Source organism: Erinaceus europaeus, chromosome 6, assembly GCF_950295315.1.
Source record: "Erinaceus europaeus chromosome 6, mEriEur2.1, whole genome shotgun sequence".
NCBI lineage: Eukaryota > Metazoa > Chordata > Mammalia > Eulipotyphla > Erinaceidae > Erinaceus > Erinaceus europaeus.
The window spans coordinates 9,958,974-9,974,787 of NC_080167.1; the positions used below are offsets into that span (position 1 = coordinate 9,958,974).

At 40.1% G+C, this 15,814-nt stretch overlaps 1 protein-coding gene across 3 annotated transcripts in view; it reads left to right on the forward strand.

Moving 5' to 3' along the window:
• Positions 1 to 15,814, forward strand: part of MED13L (mediator complex subunit 13L) — a 269,894-nt gene that overhangs the window by 220,611 nt on the left and 33,469 nt on the right. For 2 of the 3 annotated variants that reach the window (XM_060193028.1, XM_007528774.2), the window contains exons 10-16: positions 627 to 1,358; positions 2,791 to 3,016; positions 4,027 to 4,132; positions 4,444 to 4,568; positions 6,747 to 6,846; positions 12,355 to 12,575; positions 13,272 to 13,477. In XM_060193028.1, the coding sequence (XP_060049011.1) occupies positions 627 to 1,358; positions 2,791 to 3,016; positions 4,027 to 4,132; positions 4,444 to 4,568; positions 6,747 to 6,846; positions 12,355 to 12,575; positions 13,272 to 13,477 (1,716 nt within the window). The remainder of the gene's footprint in view (positions 1 to 626; positions 1,359 to 2,790; positions 3,017 to 4,026; positions 4,133 to 4,443; positions 4,569 to 6,746; positions 6,847 to 12,354; positions 12,576 to 13,271; positions 13,478 to 15,814) is intronic. The other variant, XM_060193027.1, reaches the window with a different exon arrangement.

Here is a 15,814-nt window from a genome sequence, read left to right on the forward strand (position 1 = left end):
TCTTGACTCCTACTACAAACTGTTTTAGCCTATTTTACATTGAAGCTAGCAGATTGCTATGAAATAGAAATTGGAAACCTTGTTGATTTTTTTCCCCTCTTGGCTATGATCTCATTCATAACTCTTGATCTCAAGATGATGAAAATACAGTATTGTGGAATAATGAATGGCTCATTGGACTCTCAAACACAGGGTCCTGAGTACATAATACCCAGCATCACATGGACCAGAGTTATGCTTTAGTTCTCCCCTCCTCCTCCCCATAAGCAAACACATTGTCAACAACAACAAAAAGAAGATAGTGACAGTAACTTCGGCCTTCATCATTGTGGAAAGATTGGGGACTTTTCAAGTCAGTGGTCTTGTAACAGAGCTGCATCGCTTACTCTTATGTCTCAGCTCTACATAATTTGTGGGTGATTGACTCACTGTTTTCCATCAGAATGCATTGCAGTTTGTAGCCATCGTAAGTATAATTAACACCTCGAGTCCTCTTTGATATATTTATGCATCTGATGTTTGCTTAAAAAGATACAACCCTGTCAGTGGCACCTCTTCTGTAATGCCATAATGACAGTTATTTTCATCTGTGTACTTGTTGATTGCATGTTAATTCTTATTTTCAGGCATAAACTTTTAAAACGTTGTGCTGTAGGATCCAGTCGGCCTCCCACAATATCTCAACCAGGGTTCAGTGCAGGACCGTCATCATCTGCATCTTTACCACCGCCTGCTTCTTCTAAGCACAAAACAACAGAAAGACAGGAGAAGGGTGACAAGTTGCAAAAGAGACCCTTGATACCATTTCACCATAGACCCTGTGTGGCCGAGGAATTATGCATGGAACAAGACCCACCAGGACAGAAGCTAGGGCTGGCAGGGATGGACTCCTCCCTAGAGGTGTCTAGCAGCAGGAAGTATGATAAGCAGATGGCCGTGCCTTCCAGAAATACAAGCAGGCAAATGAATCTGAATCCTATGGATTCACCTCATTCCCCTGTTTCCCCTCTGCCACCAACACTCAGCCCTCAGCCAAGAGGTCAGGAAACTGAGAGTTTGGACCCACCATCTGTCCCCGTGAACCCAGCCCTTTATGGAAGTGGGCTAGAACTCCAGCAGTTGTCTACTATGGATGACAGAACTGTCCTCGTAGGCCAAAGACTGCCTCTGATGGCAGAGGTCAGCGAGACAGCCTTATATTGTGGGGTTAGGCCCTCGAACTCAGACTCGTCAGATAAGTGGTGGCATAGTTATCGCCTCCCACCCATTGATGATGCTGAGTTTCGGCCCCCGGAGCTCCAGGGTGAGAGGTGTGATGCCAGAATGGAGGTCAACTCAGAGAGCACCGCGTTGCAAAGGTAAGGCCACGTTCGTACCGGCCGCCTGATCACCCGGCGGAAGAGTGCAGGCACCCGCCAAATCCCAGGCTGGCCTCTGCATCAGTCCTTGCTTGTAAACCTTTAGGGCATCATTCTAGAATCTGCATTTAAGGAATGTTAAACGTCAAAGGTTTTGCCCTTTGTTAGGGTAGGTACACGCGTCTTTATTTAAACGTACTATGGTATGAAAGTTTCATGTGGCGAGCGGAGGGTAGGTAGCATAATGTTTATTCAAAGAGTCTCATGCCTGAGGCTCCAAAGTCCCAGGTTCAGTCCCATATACCACCATAAGCCAGAGCTGAGCAGTGCTCTGGTTAAAAAAAAAAAAGTTTCATGTGGCATGTAGCATACTAGCATGTATTTATTCGGGGCCTATTGTTTATTAGACAAAGAGTGCATTTTATAAGATGTTTTATATTTTTGCATCTTCTTTGTGTATTGACACCTATAACTTTTCACATGCGTTCAGATATGTATGAGCCGTCTAGTGCTCTTTAATATTTATAATGCTTTTGAGCTACCCGTTATTCTTAATAGTTCATACAGATTATCTCATTCAGTATTTACCACAACCATTTTATGGCCTTCATTTTATAATAAACTTGGGTTATGCAATAAGTGACTGCGTAGTAAATGACACAGGTAGAATTTGAGCCTAGGCAGTCTGTCCTCAGACCTCATCTGTACTCTTTAATATATATATAATCAGATAGAGACAGAGAAATTGAGAGGGCTAGAGGAGACAGAAAGAGGGAAAGGGGCCAGATGGTGATGCACCTGGTTGAGCACACATGTTACGATGCTCAAGGACCCAGGTTTGAGCCCCGGTCCCCACCTGCAGGGGGAAAGCTTTGCTAGTGGTGAAGCATTGTTGTGGATGTCTCCTGCCTGCCTGCCTGCCTGCCTGCCTGTCTGTCTGTCTGTCTATCTATCATCTTCCCCTTCCCTGGATTTCTGGCTGGCTCTATCCAATAAATAAACATAGTGAAAAAATGGGAAAAAAAAAAGAGGGGGTGGGGAATAGACAGAGAGATACCTGTAGCCCTGCTTCACTACACATGAAGCTTTCTCCCTGCAGGTGGGGACCAGGGGCTTGAACTTGTGTGCTTGCACACTGTAATGTGTGCACTTAGCCAGATGTGTCACCTCCTGATCGGGTCCTCCTCCCTCCCACGCATCTGTACTCTAAGTGAAATAAAAACTTGGAGTAAGAAACAAAATGTATGTTCTTGAGAAAAGCTACTGAGTTTTATGTAATCATGAATATAATCTCGCTTCTGAAGAAGCTCACTTTATAGGTAACTTTTAGTTTTGTTTTTCAAGCTTTGTTTAGGTTTTACACATGCTTTTTTCTTGCTTAAACTTGTAAAAAATATATCTTGCTTATCTTATTATTTATTTTTCCTTGCAGACTCTTAGCACAGCCTAACAAACGGTTTAAAATCTGGCATGATAAGCAATCCCAGACGCAGCCACTCCACTTCCTTGACCCATTGCCTCTGTCACAACAACCTGGGGACAGTTTGGGAGAAGTCAATGACCCATATACATTTGAGGATGGTGACATAAAATACATCTTTACAGCAAACAAGAAATGCAAACAAGGGACTGAAAAAGACTCCCTGAAAAAGAATAAGGTACCATTTGCACACAGTCTAGAGTGGTGTGGGTTTTGGTCTCTTACCAGTACAGCGTGGGTGAGAAGGCTTTGGATTGGAGGCAGGCTGTTAGAGATAGTGTTGCCTGATTGCTCTGTCCCCATATTCATGCTCTTGGTACTATTGTATCGAACAGCGTGTTGTTCCTTTTTATGTCATGGCTCACCTTTGTTTCAAAGTCAGCCGAACATAAATAAAGCCTCATATTTTCCAGGCTATGAGCTTATACAGTGCATGTTTCCTCTCATATGCTAATTCCTATTGGCCTATGCTCCCTCAGTATTTCTTTTTAATTATTATTCCAAATTACCCAAAGTAGAGAAGAAAAATCTTGACAGCCATATCTACTAGTTGTTGAGCGCTCGTTGTGTTCACTGCAGTGAGTGCTTTACCTCTGCGCGCTCCGCTATTGGGCTTCCTCTCAGCACTGCACCTAGACTGTGTCAGTGTTGTTAACATTACTGGCATGGCCATAAGAGATGAGTACTGGGGGTGTCTGCTGTCTCTTACCTTGAATTTTAAAACATTTTAAAATACTGGGCCATTTGTACAAGTATTTTGAGAATAGGGGTGGAGGCGAAGAGGCCAGTCTAGTTCAGAGAATTTCTGCTTCTTAGTTTCCTTTACAGAGAGAGACATGCCTAGAGCCAGAGAGCTCAGTCTGTAACTCAGCACCTAAAATGTATTAAAGACAGCTTTACACACCATGGCAGGCCTGTAATCAAATGCCACCAGTACCACTTAGGCCCAGGACCCCGACTGACTCAAATGCTCTGTGGGATCGAGGGGCAAGTATGGGAGTTCTTGGAGCTGTATAAATTCAGGGAAAAGTACATTTTTTAAAATTTCCTTTGGCTGCATAGACCATGTTTTATCATACTATGCTCATAACAAGTTCCATTCTCCCCTCTAATTCTTTGTGTTCTCCCTCATATTTCACACTTTGGGTTGGTGTTCATGTGTTTTGTTTGGCTGAATTTATTATACAGTCAGAGGATGGATTTGGTACCAAGGATGTCACTACACCAGGTCATTCCACGCCGGTGCCTGATGGGAAAAATGCCATGTCTATTTTCAGTTCTGCTACTAAAACAGGTGTGTACAATGATTATTCACCTCACTTGGATTGTTGCTAAAATAAAATGCAAGGGAGATGCTCTTCAATTTTAAAATATTTTCTGAATGTGATAGTGATAAGTTGATCTCATCTCTAGTACTTTTTCATAATTTTTCAGTTTCTTTCAAAACTGATACATATTTGGAAATAATTGTTTCTAAATTTAACTGAGGTGTTGGGGGAAAAGCACAGGCAGGTTATTTAAGTTCATTAAGATCTGTGTCATCGCCTCACTCCTCCTCCTGTGATGAGATTGCTTATTCTGTATCTTTCGCCTCCTTTCTGACAGATGTGCGGCAGGATAATACTGCTGGCCGAGCTGGCTCCAGTAGCCTCACACAGGTGACAGATTTGGCACCTTCCCTACATGACTTAGACAACATCTTTGATAATTCTGATGACGATGAGCTCGGGGTGAGTCTACCATGACTGCACATGCAACCATCTCCCTAAATGGGAGAACATAAAATTCACCACTTCTCATTAGTTGGGTCTCTTCAATTTGAGGGCCCTTATTTCCTATTCTGAATGTTCTTCAAAAATGCCTATACACTTGGAAAGGATTCTTAAAAGTTGCTCGTCTCTACAACTCCTTGGGTTTTGTTTGTAGGCAGCTTCTTTCATTAGTATTGTTTCTGTTGTAAATATAAACATATTTCATATTCATTTGAACAAATCCTTCTAAATATTATGAGACTGAGAAATGTATCGTGTAGACCCATTAGAGCATGTATGAAAAATACTACACAGTACCATTATTATTATTATTATTATTATTTTACCATCTCCTGGGGCTTCACCTACTGGAACTAAAGAAGGAGGAAGGGAAGGAGAGAGGGACAGCACAGCACCTCAGATTGTCTCAGTGTGGTAGGAGCCAGACTGGAACTTGGGTTGTTGCACATGGCAAAATAGACACCCTCCAAGGTTAACTATTTGCAGGCCCAAGTTAGTCTGTTTTCTGAGGGGCTAGCTGGTATTTTAGTATGATAGGAGGGAAATGAAATTCATGCAGAGCATCATAGAGTTAAAAGAGACAGGTGAAAGTTTGGGTTCTGGGACTGGAGAGATAGCATAATGGTTGTATAAAAAGACTTTCATGTCTGAGGCTCCAGGTTTAATCCCTGGTACCACCATATGCCAGAGATGAGCAGTGTTTTGGTGTGTGTCTCCATCCCGCCTTCCCCACATCTTATAAAAATTAATCAGTCTTTGAGAAAATGTATAATACTTTAGAGCACTAGGATGAGTGAGGAAATTTGTGTTCTCTCCCTCCTAACCAACTTTGTACCTTTGGGCAAATAGAATTGTAACAGTATTTCCTGGATTTCAGCAGTAGGGGGGAGACGAAAGCATGTGAAAAGTTCTTTGGCAGAAGAAATAAGAAATGACACATTTCCTTATTGTTAATCTTGGCATGGAAGATCCTGTTTGAGTTTGACTATTTCCTTTAAACCAGGTTTTACCTGGGATTGGTCTTTATAATCCTAACTGTTAGGTTAGATGTTTTGGTGTGAGAAAAATGAATCAGAAGTAGAGAAGAAGGAAAAAAAGTGGGGGCAGGCACACAAGATTTGGGAAGTTAGTTGCCTTGCACTTTCCATAGATAATGTGTATCACCTGTGATTATGGTCTCTGCTCGGAGCCATCGTACCTCACTCTGTTTAAGTAGTTATTGTTGGGCTAAGTGAAGAAATGTATATATATTCTTAAGTGTATTCTTAGTAGTGTTAATATGCAAAGGAGAGTTGGACACTTCCACCCTGGATTTTATTTCTCTGATATGATTGTTTCTACTTGACTCTGGCTTCTATCCTGGAATATAATCAAGGGACGTGTTTACCTTAGAATCTTCTGGTATTTGATCTTCGTAGTACCTGGAGTTGGGTGATTGGTGACTAGATTTTCAATGCGAATGTCTTTGAATTTAACTTCACATTTAAATTCAGACATTGACTTGCCAAAACATTCATAAATAAATGAAAGGCCTATTTTATAGATCCTGTTAAGGGTCTCCCCTCCCTTCCTTCTTTTCACTTTATCTTGCCAGCAGTTCATCTGAGTTCTTCACATAATCTTACTTGATAAGGAACTTAATTTGTTTTGAATAAGCAAAGAAAAAATTTTTATATTTCAATAATTATATAAAGTTATTTTATGAAAATAGATGGTAACTGTGGAAATATATGGAAATAGTAAATAGTTCTAGTTTTGTGTGATTAAAAAATAAAAATAAAAGAATAATAGTGTGGGAAGATTTAAGGTCATCTTTTATATAGTTGCATACTTTCAAACACTAAGAAAAACGAACTGATAGCAAATTACTACTTGGAGGTACCAACCTGATGTGACCATTGTGTCCCTAAATGACTCCTCTCAATTCCCTGGAGGTGAAGGTTTCCAGCATTACTTGGATGCAGTCTCTGCCTTTACCAGGACCCTGGAGACAGGCCTACTCATCCGTTTCTTACACTTGATAAGCTTGTGACCATCTAGAAGTTCACTTCCTGTCAATAGGCATACGTGATGTAAAAATTGACTGCTGCCCTCCTTACAAAGAGGTGTATCTTAATGATAATGGTGTGATTTCAGGCTGTATCACCTGCACTGCGCTCATCAAAAATACCTACAGTTGGGACAGAAGACCGGCCTCTTGGGAAGGATGGAAGAGCTGCGGTTCCATACCCGCCAAGTAAGTAGAGGAAATGGACTGAGCTCTGGCTTGCCATCTGTAATCTTGATATGATATTCTCTTGCTCAGTCATATCTGATCTGAAATTCCCCCTTCTCCTTTCCCCCCTTTTGGCAGAATACTAACCCTGAAGTAAAATTTAGAATAAGTTAGTGTTCTTGGGTGAGGGAGATAGCACAGTGGTTATGCAAACAGAATCTCTTGCCTGAGGTTCCAATATCACAGGTTCAATCCCCTGCACTATCATAAACCCGAGCTGAGCAGTACTCTTGTTTGAAAAAAAAAAGTTAGTATTCCTGAGAAGAAAAGCAGCTAGGAGGCCCTCTTCATTTTAATTTATGTTCTTTTTGTTTTCAAATTAACTTTTATGGTTTAAAACATGTAATGATATGTTTTAAGGTTTTTTTTTTTGTTTTTTTTTTTTTGACAGCTTTCTCCTAGTAGGGTAGGATAAATGCCGCTGAGGTGATTTTTTCAGAGCTATCCTGCATAGAGCTTGTGCAAAATCTTTCAGTTGTCATGCATTTAGTTCACACAAGGATAATGAAAATTTGTTTTCTGGGATCCTTTTTCAAAATCATTTTGAAATTTTTGTGTTTCCTTTTGAGGTCAACTACCTTTATGACATACACTGACATGCAGAGAAACTTCCTTTTTTCTAGTTAGTCCTTAACCTTTAGAAAGCACAGTGCTCTATAGGAAAAAAGAAAGAGTAACTTATGTGGATACTGTGAAGCAGAAATGTAATCCCATTGCAAATCATTCTTTAATACCTTCTCATTAACTTCAGCTGGTAATGAGAACAAATTGAGGGGAAAAACCACCGTGTCACAGAGATGAGTCAAAAAGTTTTATGAGCCTATAAATGTAGTGCTGATTTACTCAAATGTGGAAGTGGGAAGTATACAGAGATGGGATTTGGACAGCTTTAGTGGATCCATTGCTTTTTAAAATATGCAAAGCTTTCTCAAGCATGACATGTATGAAAATGAATAATGATAGCCAGCCAGTAGCTGTAGTTTTTTTTTTAATTAAACATTTTTCTTTTTTTTATTACTCTGCACTGCAGAATTTTACAAACATGAAACGTACAGATTAAATGAAACAATATTAAAGTAGATACATATGGAACAGGTCAGCTGAGGGAGATTTCCCCCTTGTGTTAAACTTCTCATTTTGGCATGAAGTGACACATACTTATGTTAATACATTGAAATTTTGGATAACTTACCCAAGATTATTAATTTGTAAGCCATTCTTCTGTTTTTATACTTATTTATTTATTCCCTTTTGTTGCCCTTGTTGTTTTATTGTTGTAGTCATTATTATTGATCTCGTTATTGTTGGATAGAACAGAGAGAAATGGAGAGAGGAGGGGTAGACAGAGGGGGAGAGAAAGACAGACACCTGCAGACCTGTTTCACCACTTGTGAAGTGACTCCCCTGCAGGTGGGGAGCTGGGGGCTCGAACAGAGATCCTTACACCAATCCTTGTGCTTTGTGCCACGTGTGCTTAATCCGCTGCGCTCCCGCCCAGCTCCCACCATCCTGCTGTTTAATGCCGTTACCATTTGTACTATGTACTCCCTTTGTCCTACTGTTTTGATTCAAAAAGGAACTGCCTCATTATATTGGTTTCAGGTAACAGTTTTGACATATGAATATATGTATATATTGTGAGATGACCACCATATAAGTATAGTTAACACCCACTTAGCTACAGATTTTCTTTCTTTGTGATAGGAACTTTTTTAAGATTTGCCTTATCAACAGGGGTTTTTGTTATTTTTGTCTTGTTTCATTTGGTATCAGTTAGTTGTATTTTTTTTATTTATTTTTTAATTTTTTATTTTTTTAGTTAGTTGTATTTTAACACTCATTTGATTTCTAATTTGTAGGGCCATTAAAAAGAAAAAAAATATGCCTTAAGTGTAAAGGTTGTTTCTCCTACATGTCCATTTAGAGTGAAGTGTTTAGATGTAAGTCAACATAGATTTATTTAGTGACTAGTAGTCACTAAACAGCTTTACTATGAATGAGGTGTTTATATAAATGTGGGCATAGAAAGCTTGGTAAAGCTGGCCTTTGAAGGAGGAAAATGAGTGTTTCTTTATGCTTTAGAGAAAGTGCTCATATTATATACTTAATACTTATGTTAGAGATACATAAACACCGAGAAAATAGACTGAACAGGCCTGTCCCATTTATAGTACTTGTAAGTGAGGAGGGAGGGACATTTAAGGGAGAGACTGGGAAAGCCTTTTCACTGAATATTCAGTATTTCTCTATTTCCTTGAGAAGAGTGCAGACACAGTCTAAAGCTTAATTTCTGGTGTAGCACCACCCAAGAGAAATAAAAGGCAAGGCACAAGAACTTTGCAAGGAATTTTGAACTTTCTAGTAATTAACATTAAAAAGGTAAAAACCACATGAAATTAATTTTAATGTATTTTATTGAGCTTAATGTACCCAAAATATTGTTTATGTTGGCAAAGTATAGGATAATCAAGACAATATTCTTGAGGACTAGAGTATGTTTCATCTTCTTCTTCTTCTAGCGTTTGCCCTTCTTCCGTAGCCAGTCAACAGCATCAGGTTGAGCCTGATGGAAAGTTTCGAGACCTCCTTTGAATCTGGAGAGGTGGCAGTCGTTGACTATGTGGGTCATAGTCTGTCTGTAGCCGCAGGGGCAGTTGGGGTCGTCTCTGGCTCCCCAGCGATGGAACATAGCGGCGCACCGGCCATGGCCTGTTCGATGGCGATTGAGGAGGGCCCAATCATAACGTGCTAGGTCAAAGCCGGGTTGACGCTCACAGGGGTCTGTGATGAGGTGTTTGTTCTTTACCTCAGCTGACTGCCAACTCTATTTCCAAGAGACTGGAACAGAGAAGAAGTTCAGTGTAGGCATAGGGGACCAGATTGGGTGACGAGACGTCAAGCGTTGGACAGGGTGGGCGAAGATATCCGTGTATATTGGCAGGTCTGGTCGAGCGTAGACGTGGGAAATGTATGTTTCATATACACAATCATCTCAATTTGGGTAATCCCATTTTGAGAGCTTAGTAACTGCACGTGGCAAGTGGGTGCTGTGTTGGGCAGTGTAAATCCCTAGTTATCTGTGTATGTGTTTAATGGTGAAGATGGCAACAACATAATAACAATTAGGTTTAGTTTTTCATACAATCAATATTAAGGTAGTATTGTTTCAATAAAATCCTAAGGGATAAAAGGCCTTCTCCCTCCCTCCCTCCCTCCCTTTCCCTTCCTTCCTTCCTTTCTTTCTTTCTTTCTTTCTTTCTTTCTTTCTTTCTTTCTTTCTTTCTTCTTCTCTCTCTCTCTTTTTCCCTTTCTTTCTTTCTTTGTCTTTCTCCTTTCTTTCTCTTTCTTTCTAGTTTGTTTAGAACTAATTGCTTATGAATTCTTGCCTCTGACCATGCCTATTTGAAGTATGAATTATGGCAAAAGTAAAATGAGAGCTACACTTTTGAGTGACTTCATTTATTTATATGAGCAACTTACTTTCAGGGAACCTGTGCTAGATGCTCTGGGTTGGGGACAGTGAGAATAATGCTTTTGTTGGAACGCTTCAGCCCCACACATGAATACTTTTGAATTATAGAGTCATATATAGTTGGTGCTCTTTTAACCAGTGCCACCTGAAATGCAGTGAATCTTGAAGGATAGGCAGGGTATGAATAAGTGGAGTCCTGTGGGAAAGACACCTCAGCTCTTAGTATGCTTCCCAAACCTTCACATTATCCATTTTCTACTAAGAAAATTGAGCAAGCAAGCATGTTGTCCTGCTTGGTACGCAGAGTATTTCTCTGGGTGTGTACCGTCTGTCTGCCTTACCCAGTCATATTTCTGTTTCCTCTAGGTCATCTTTTCAGAAACTCATTGTAACCTAGCAGCATTCCATCTTTTCCCTATTAACCAGAAATAAGAGAGGGGACTAATTAGGGGTGACCTCATCACTTACTGAATGTTACATTTTCCTGGCAATGGACACATTTGCACATATGGTTATATAATTTAATATATATAGTGGGTATTGTTCTCACTTTATAGATGAGGAAATTAGAGCTTGCAAGGTTAAGAGTCAGTGTCTAATAATTAAACTGTTGACAGCTACTTTGTAGAGGGTATCTGTCGGCAAGTTGCATCTCACTTTATGTGCGTTTTTCATCTTTTTGATAACAATTGTCACGGTGGAGGCTTTGAACACTGAGGTATATAACCATGTCAGGTAGCATCAAGGAAAGAAAGTAGTTCTAAGTTGGAAGTGTCATTTTTTACATTAAGAGGAAAATTTGAAAACTAACTAGTAGAGGAATTTGGGGACAAATTTTATGCCGCATCCAGAGTACCATTAGTGAAAGGAAATTCATATTTAAATTCTAAGTTCTTAGAATTTTGGCTTGACTTGTATCCCTTATCCTGCAAATTATCTAGTTTCATTAAAGTACTCATAGCAAATGGATGCCTTGAGGAACAACTTGACTGCTACACTTTAAACATATATACATTATTTCTTAAAAACAGCAATCACTAAAGTAAATAAAGAACTTATGGGATCTGGAATTCTCTTGGCCTTTTCCTTCCTTGTTTTAGGATAAGCTCCTGAGAGAGGTCAGGAAAGGCTCACCTGTTTAGTACATACTAAATTAGGAGACATGATCCATATCTAGCACAGAGATAAGATGGCCACATCTTCCTGCCCTGGTAATGTGGAGGTTTTCCCTTGCTCTATAACCTAAGAGGAGAAGAAAGTCTGATGAAGATTACATAGCTAGTCAAGCCTCCCTTTAGCGGAGGGAACTCAGACCTACTCACCTCTATACTGGGAACACCTGACTAGTGGAACCCAGCCCACTAGAGCTTCTTGTAGAGCTCTGCTTTATACTCCAGTCCGCACAGAGCATACATGATTAATCTTTATTCATTTCCGATCAGAGTCTGAAGTCATTTCTTTGTCTACCCAGTGGAAGCTAAACCAGTGGCACAGTCAGTAGAGATTGTTTGCCAGCTTTTAAATGTTGACGTTGATAGGGTTACGTGATGGAAAGTAGGGCCCTCCAATAGAATTCTGAGTCACTTGAGTTTGAAGTAGCCGCTCCAAATCTTACAAATAAACTTTACTGAACTGAGCACCACCTAGTGGTCGAATTTCACAAACACAACTTTATTCTATTACATATCCCCCTACTTTTAAGATTAATCAGTGCTACGTTCTATAGACGTCATCCACTTACATGAGCAACAAGAATGTAAAGATAAAAGTTCCAGGAAAAGGATACCTTTGTGCTGATAGCCTGCTTAGAGACTCCCCTTATGAATATCTTATTGTGCAACAAACTGATATGATTATACAATTAGCAGTATTCCTAATGCCCAGTAGTGTGCCTGGCTGTGAACTGGTGTATGTGTGTACGTGTGTGTGTGTGTGTGTGTGTGTGTGTGTGTGTGTGTGTATGTCATACCTATTAAAATGCTTTGTTTTCCTTTTAGCAGTTGCAGATCTGCAAAGGATGTTCCCTACCCCTCCTTCTTTGGAACATCATCCTGCATTTTCTCCAGTGATGAGTTATAAAGATGGACTCACTTCAGAGACAGTGACAGCATTAGGTATGATGGAGAGTCCAATGGTCAGTATAGTTTCAGCACAACTCACTGAATTCAAAATGGAAGTAGAAGATGGATTAGGAAGTCCCAAACCAGAAGAAATAAAGGTAACTGTTAGTAGATAACTTTTTCAAGGCAAGGTGTTTTTTTTCTTTCTTCCTTTCTCTCTCTCTTTCTTCCTTTCTTCCTTTTTATTTTTGCCTCCAGGGTTATTGCTGGGTCTCAGTGCCTGCACTACGAATCAACTGCTCCTAGAGGCTATTTTTTCCCTTTTTATTACCCTTGTTGTCATTATTAATTATTGTTACCATTGCTATTGTCGTTAGGTAGGACAGAGAGAAATTGGGAAAGAAGGGGAGACAGAGAGGAGGAAAGAAACATAGACACCTGCAGACCTCCTTCACTTCCTGTGAAGTGACCCCTCTATAGGTGGAGAGCCAGGGGCTGGCCCTGGGATCCTTAGACCAGTCCTTGTGCTTCACGCCATGTGCGCTTAACCTGCTGCGCTACTGCCCAGCCCCCAAGGCAAGGTGCTTTTCTAGTGAACTAATAACATCTTTTAAAAAACAGATTATATGTCTCATGTACATAGGGATCTAAGAGTCCTTTGCATTCAGTCACGAGCTCAATTTTGCTTGGTACAGTAATTACAGTACCTTTTAGTTGATTTTAGTATGATAAATTTGTGTTGGCTTTTTTCTATTAAGTAAGAGGAATATCAGTTTACAATCAGTTTTGTTAACTACCATGATAAGTCCTAAGTGGTTTGCCAGCCTTTTCACCAACCCTCGTTTTTCTCACAGGACTTTTCATATGTGCACAAAGTTCCATCTTTTCAACCTTTTATGGGATCCTCCATGTTTGCTCCACTGAAGATGCTGCCGAGCCAGTGCCTGCTACCTCTGAAGATACCTGATGCCTGTCTATTTCGGCCTTCGTGGGCTATTCCTCCCAAAATCGAACAACTGCCCATGCCACCTGCAGCCACCTTCATTAGAGATGGCTACAAGTATGTGCAGCGATTATGTCGAGTGACATGCTGTATTTACTCTGGTTCTTACCTTAATGGAATAACTTATTTAAAATGATAGTAGCCTATCACTGGAAACTTTCCTTCACTGGCCATAGATGTTCTTATGCACATTGTTTTCTTTTGATGTGCACTATATTCTGAATTAAAGATCATGTGCACAGAAAACAAAAGTTATTGTATAGAGAGCCACGGTGGTACTCATATTCATTCAGTGTCACATCATGGCCAATGACTGACTCACCAGACTAGTAAAGTTGGTAATAATTTGGGGGTGGTGTTGGTAAGTACTTTATTTTGTATAATTTGATGACTTCAAATGTGTTTACTTAGGACACCTCAGTATGAATTGGCGTCATAATTTCTGTTACTGCGCATGACAGAGCAGCAACAGAATGAAGGTCTATGTGAACAAGAGAAGCAGTATTTAGACTATCTAGAACATATGTCACACTGTCCAAAATAATGGAGATGTGGAGACGTGTACATCAATAATACAGACTCAGTTTTCATACGTGTAGGAGGCCAGAGAGCCTAGATTTTCTTTTTAAGATTTAATCTGAGTTGTATTTAAGGAACTAGTAAGATATCTGTAGTCCTGGTTCAGCCTATGGAATGCCTTTGTGATCTTCTCTAAAACTGTCTTGATGAAATCAACTTGGATGTCATAAAAAGACTTTATTTTTGTATATGTAAAGGCAAGAGCTGAATGAAACCTATGACAGGGAAGTAGGATTTGAGAAGGTACAGCTGAAGTGTCGTAGTATTCAAATCATTGTTTTTCTGTATGAATGGCTTTAAAGGACCATTTTACCCGGGTCTTCTGTTGTTAAAGTAGGACACTCCTGTCCTACTTCCCACACAAAATGTTGGAAAGATGGTGGGAGTATGGTGGAAATAATAGCTCAGCAGCAGTAGGGGAGCATGTGAGGCACCCTGCTCATGCATGCAGGGCTTGTTCTGCTACTGTGCTCCAGTTGTCCTCCAGTTCATTTAACTAGCCGTGATACAGCACAACCGGAGCGCACTCGAATGTGACCGGTGAGCATGAGTCACGCACAAATAATGCAGCAACTGCAGAGACCTATCCACAGTGTTTTCTATTACACACAGGCTCAGAGCAACGAGCGATGTGGAGCCCCTTGCTGTGTGATAGATCAAATAATCACTTAGATCATTCTCCGGATCTGCTGAATCTGTCATTTGCTGTTCCAGAGACTCTGGCACTGTTAAGGGAACTTTTTACAATGAAGGAAGGATTTTACATCAGTTCCTTCCAGTATGGCAGCTGCTACTTTCTCATGGTAGCTGTAGACCCCTTGAAATAATGTGACTAGGTGCAAGACCAAGACGGGACTTTGTTTTACTTAAGGGAATAAAAATCTAACATGCCAGGCCAGCGCCAAGTTGATCAGACAGCAGCATTCTGCACTACCGCTACGCGTAGTCCTCCTGCTGTGGATTCCTTCACACTCCCCAGGTCCCTTTTGTCACACTCAGCACACAGGCACTCACTTGCTGAACATCTGCCATACTAGCTTTGGGCTCAGTTGTCTCTTTCACTGCTGAATATCCAGTTTCTAGTACAGGGTGGTACTCACCTCGCTTTTATGGGACAGAGAAAACCAGATTGCTCCATAGGATAAACCACACCTGTTTCCCAAGGAGCAATTTAATTATTTAGGTCTCCAGTCAGTTTGTTTTTTCAGATAGTTTCTTTATTGTTTTGAAGTGTAGAGTAAATCTAGGGCTTTGTTGCACAGTTAAATTTGAAAGGAGTCTGACTAGAATGAAATGATTATTGTATACTTATATTGGTCTATGAGATAGCAGTGATTGCTCGTCAGAGTATCTGGGTCATTTATTATTATCATTACTATTATTATTATTATTATTATTATTACTGCTACTATGTTCACTGGTCACCACTGTGTTGCAGGCTTAAATTGTCTTCACGGCACCTGATTTGGGTTTTTCAGGCTGGTAGTTTAGTTACAGCTAATTAAAAATTAGGAGAAAATTATTTGAAGGCCTGATAACTTTCTGACATTCTTTCACATTATGATTAAATGGATATGTAGTTTCGTGAAGGAATATTAGTTTGATTACAATATTAGGCACCAAAAAGATGTGAAGATTTTAAATCTGTATTCCTACCTCTGAGTAGGAAGAATTTTTGTATTATTTTACCCGTACATGCAAGAATGTGTAGCAAGACAAAAGCGTGCAGCCATTGGACAGCAGAACATCATAAAAGCTGTTTTCCTTTCTATGTGACTCTTCCAAAAAAGCAGTTACAGCATATCAGACAATAGG